This window comes from Olea europaea, unplaced genomic scaffold (assembly GCF_002742605.1).
Source record: "Olea europaea var. sylvestris unplaced genomic scaffold, O_europaea_v1 scaffold592, whole genome shotgun sequence".
Classification (NCBI taxonomy): Eukaryota; Viridiplantae; Streptophyta; class Magnoliopsida; order Lamiales; family Oleaceae; genus Olea; species Olea europaea.
In genome coordinates, this window is record NW_019264263.1 from 349,572 (window position 1) to 352,732 (window position 3,161).

General features: G+C 41.7%; 1 protein-coding gene across 1 annotated transcript; it reads right to left on the minus strand.

Annotated features, from left to right (window-relative positions):
* Positions 1–436: 436 nt before the first annotated feature.
* Positions 437–2,311, minus strand: LOC111389466. The gene is made up of 5 exons (XM_023014384.1): positions 1,975–2,311; positions 1,795–1,916; positions 1,512–1,698; positions 950–1,386; positions 437–709 (listed from the first exon to the last, which is right to left on the minus strand). Exons 1-5 carry the CDS (start codon positions 2,309–2,311, stop codon positions 437–439), a joined length of 1,356 nt encoding a protein of 451 aa, XP_022870152.1.
* Positions 2,312–3,161: the final 850 nt, after the last annotated feature.

Genomic DNA, 3,161 nt, shown 5'->3' on the forward strand with positions numbered 1-3,161 from the left:
CAAAATGAAATTGAAAAAAAATAATTTCTAATCTAATGCAGAGAGCATAATAAATTAAATGAAAAGGATACAGTGGGTTGCCTCCCACCCAGCACTAGGTTATAGTCGATAGCTCGACTTTTCTGTAGCTGCTTCATTCTGGCATCTCGAGTTGAACGGTGGACTTTTGATTGGAGAAGTTACCGCCCCAATAGTGTTTCAGTCTTTGCCCATTAACAGTGAAGGTACCCTTAGTCTCATGGCTCACTTGTATAGCCCCATATGGTAGGACCTTCATAACAGTATAAGGACCCGACCACCTTGATCTTAGTTTTCCTGGGAAAAGCTTGAGTCTCAAGTTATACAATAGCACTTTCTGCCCCACTTCAAAATCTTGCCTCTGACTATGCATGTCGTGCCACTTCTTGGTTCGTTCCTTGTAAAGTTTTGAATTTTCTCAAGCTTCCATTCTAAACTCATTTAACTCATTAAGTTGCAGTAGGCGCTTTTCACCGACGACGCTCAAGTCCATATTCAACTGTTTCATAGCCCAGTATGCCCAGTGCTCCATTTCTAGTGGCAGATGGCACGCTTTTCCAAAGACTAGGTGGTATGGAGACATGCCGATCGGGGTCTTAAATGCTGTTCTGTAAGCCCATAATGCATCATCCAGCTTTTTAGACCAATCCTTTCTAGATAAATTCACAGTGACTTCGAGTATGATCTTCAGCTGCCGATTAGATACCTCAACTTGCCCACCGGTTTGTGGATGATATGGAGTAGCAACGCGGTGTTTAACGCCATATTTATTCATCAACTGCTCAAACTGGCGATTACAGAAGAACTTGCCCCCGTCGCTGATTATAGCCCGCGGTGTACCATATCAGGTGAAAATATATTTCTTCAAGAACCCAATTACTGCCTTTGAGTCATTTGTTGGCAGTGCAACTGCTTCCACCCATTTTGATACGTAATCCACTGCTACCAAGATATACTGATTTGAGAACGAAGGGAGGAAAGGTCCCATGAAGTCAATTCCCCAAACATCAAATATCTCCAGTTCCAAAATGTTATTCAGTGGCATTTCATTCCTCCTCGAGATATTCCCAGTGTGTTGACATCGGTCACACCTCTTAACAAACTCAAATGTGTCTCTAAATAGTGTAGGCCAGTAGTACCCTGATTGTAGAATCTTTGCAGCTGTTTTTGAAGCCCCAAAGTGTCCTGCATATGCAGATGAATGGCAGTGCTCGAGAATCTCATGTACTTCTTCCTCAGGTATGCATTTCTTTACTATCTGATCAGGGTCCTCCCAAAAATAATACTTCAATTCGACGAAGAACTTTTTCCTTTGGTGACTCGAGTAGTCCGGTAGTGGGATAGAACTGGCCAAGTAATTGACGATATCTGCATACCAATTGCTTCATCTACTCTCAACATCTGCTCATCTGGGAAGATCTCATTGATGTCCACTAATTTTTTTGTCTCCCCAGGCTCTAATCAGGATAGGTGATCTGCTACTACATTCTCACCGCCCTTCTTGTCTCGTATCTCGATATCGAATTCTTGCAGCAATAACATCCAACAAATCAACCTCGGCTTTGCATCATTCTTTGTGAGTAGATACTTCAATGCAGTATGATCTGTGTAGACTATGACTTTAGACCCGACAAGGTATGACCTAAATTTGTCGAATGCATATACTGCAGCCAATAGCTCCTTTTCAGTGGTGGCATAATTGATTTGCGCTTCATTTAGAGTCCTACTTGCATAGTAAGTTACGTGAAAGATTTTGTTTCTCCGTTATCCTAATACTGCACCCACGGCGTGATCACTTACATCACACATCAATTCAAAAGGGAGTTCCCAGTCTAGTGCCACAATTACTGGTGCTGTCGTAAGCTTCTCCTTTAAAGTGTTGAATGCTGTGAGGCACTCTTCATTAAACTCAAAGGTTACGTCTTTCATTAGCAGATTGCATAACGGTTTAGTAACCTTCGAGAAATCTTTTATAAATCTCCTGTAGAACCCCGCATGCTCCCAAGAAACTATGAACTCCTTTAACTGATTTAGGTGGTGATAACTTCTCAATAACTTGAATTTTTGCCTTGTCCACCTCAATTCCTTTTGCTAAGATTCGATGCCCGAGTACAATGCCTTCTTGTACCATAAAGTGGCATTTCTCCCAATTTAAAACTAGGTTAGTCTCCTTGCATCTTTGTAAGACCAAATTCAGGGGTTCTAGACATTCATCGAATGAAGATCCAAAAACTGAGAAGTTGTCCATGAAAACTTCAATAAACCTTTCAATCATATCGGAGAATATCGCCATCATACATTTCTGAAATGTGGCTGGAGCGTTGCAAAGACCAAAAGGCATCCTACGATAGGCAAAAGTACCATAGGGACAGGTGAAAGTGGTCTTCTCCTGATCTTCTGGTGCGACGGGTATCTGATTATAGCCCGAGTATCCATCAAGGAAACAGTAGTGTGAATGTCCAGCCAATCTTTCTAATATCTGATCAATGAATGGGAGGGGAAAATGATCCCTTCGTGTGGCTGTATTGAGTTTGTGATAGTCGATGCAAACTCTCCATCCTGTAACTGTTCTGGTGGGAAATAATTCATTTTTCTCAATTTTCACCACTGTGACCCCTCTTTTTTCGGTTCCACTTGAACTGGGCTAATCCATACACTATCTGAAATTGGGTAAATAATTCCTGCATCCAGTAATTTCAATATCTCTGCCTTGACCATTTCCTTCATATTCGGATTTAATCTTCTCTGACCTTCTATACTTGGCTTGCAGTTTTCCTCCATTAGAATTTTATTCATGCACAGAGAAGGGCCGATTTCTTTAATGTCAGCTATTGTCCACCCAATCGCCGTTTTGTTCACTCTGAGTACCCTGAGCAATTTTTCTTCCTCCACCTCACTAATTGTATTCGAAATGATTACTGGAAGTGTATCTGACTCCCCCAAATATACATATCTGAGATGTGACGGTACTAACTTGAGTTCCAAAACTGGTAGCTTCTGAATGGAGGGCAGTGGCTTTGTATTTTCCGTCCCCAGTTCCTCGAAGTGCCTCTTTCAGGTGTATGGCGGGTTGGTCTCCAAAAATCTTGCACATGTTTCAACTTCAAGAGACTCTGACTGGACTGATTAGATTGTGCAATACA

Bases quoted from the DNA above. Each gene is read 5' to 3' on its own strand.
- LOC111389466 (XM_023014384.1), bottom strand. From the start codon at position 2,311: ATGGCGATATTCTCCGATATGATTGAAAGGTTTATTGAAGTTTTCATG. The intron at 1,387-1,511 runs GTGAGAATGTAG...ATTGGTATGCAG, and splicing joins GATACGAGACAAGAAGGGCG to ATATCGTCAATTACTTGGCC. The intron at 710-949 runs GTATCAAAATGG...TCTAATCGGCAG, and splicing joins TCTTGGTAGCAGTGGATTAC to CTGAAGATCATACTCGAAGT.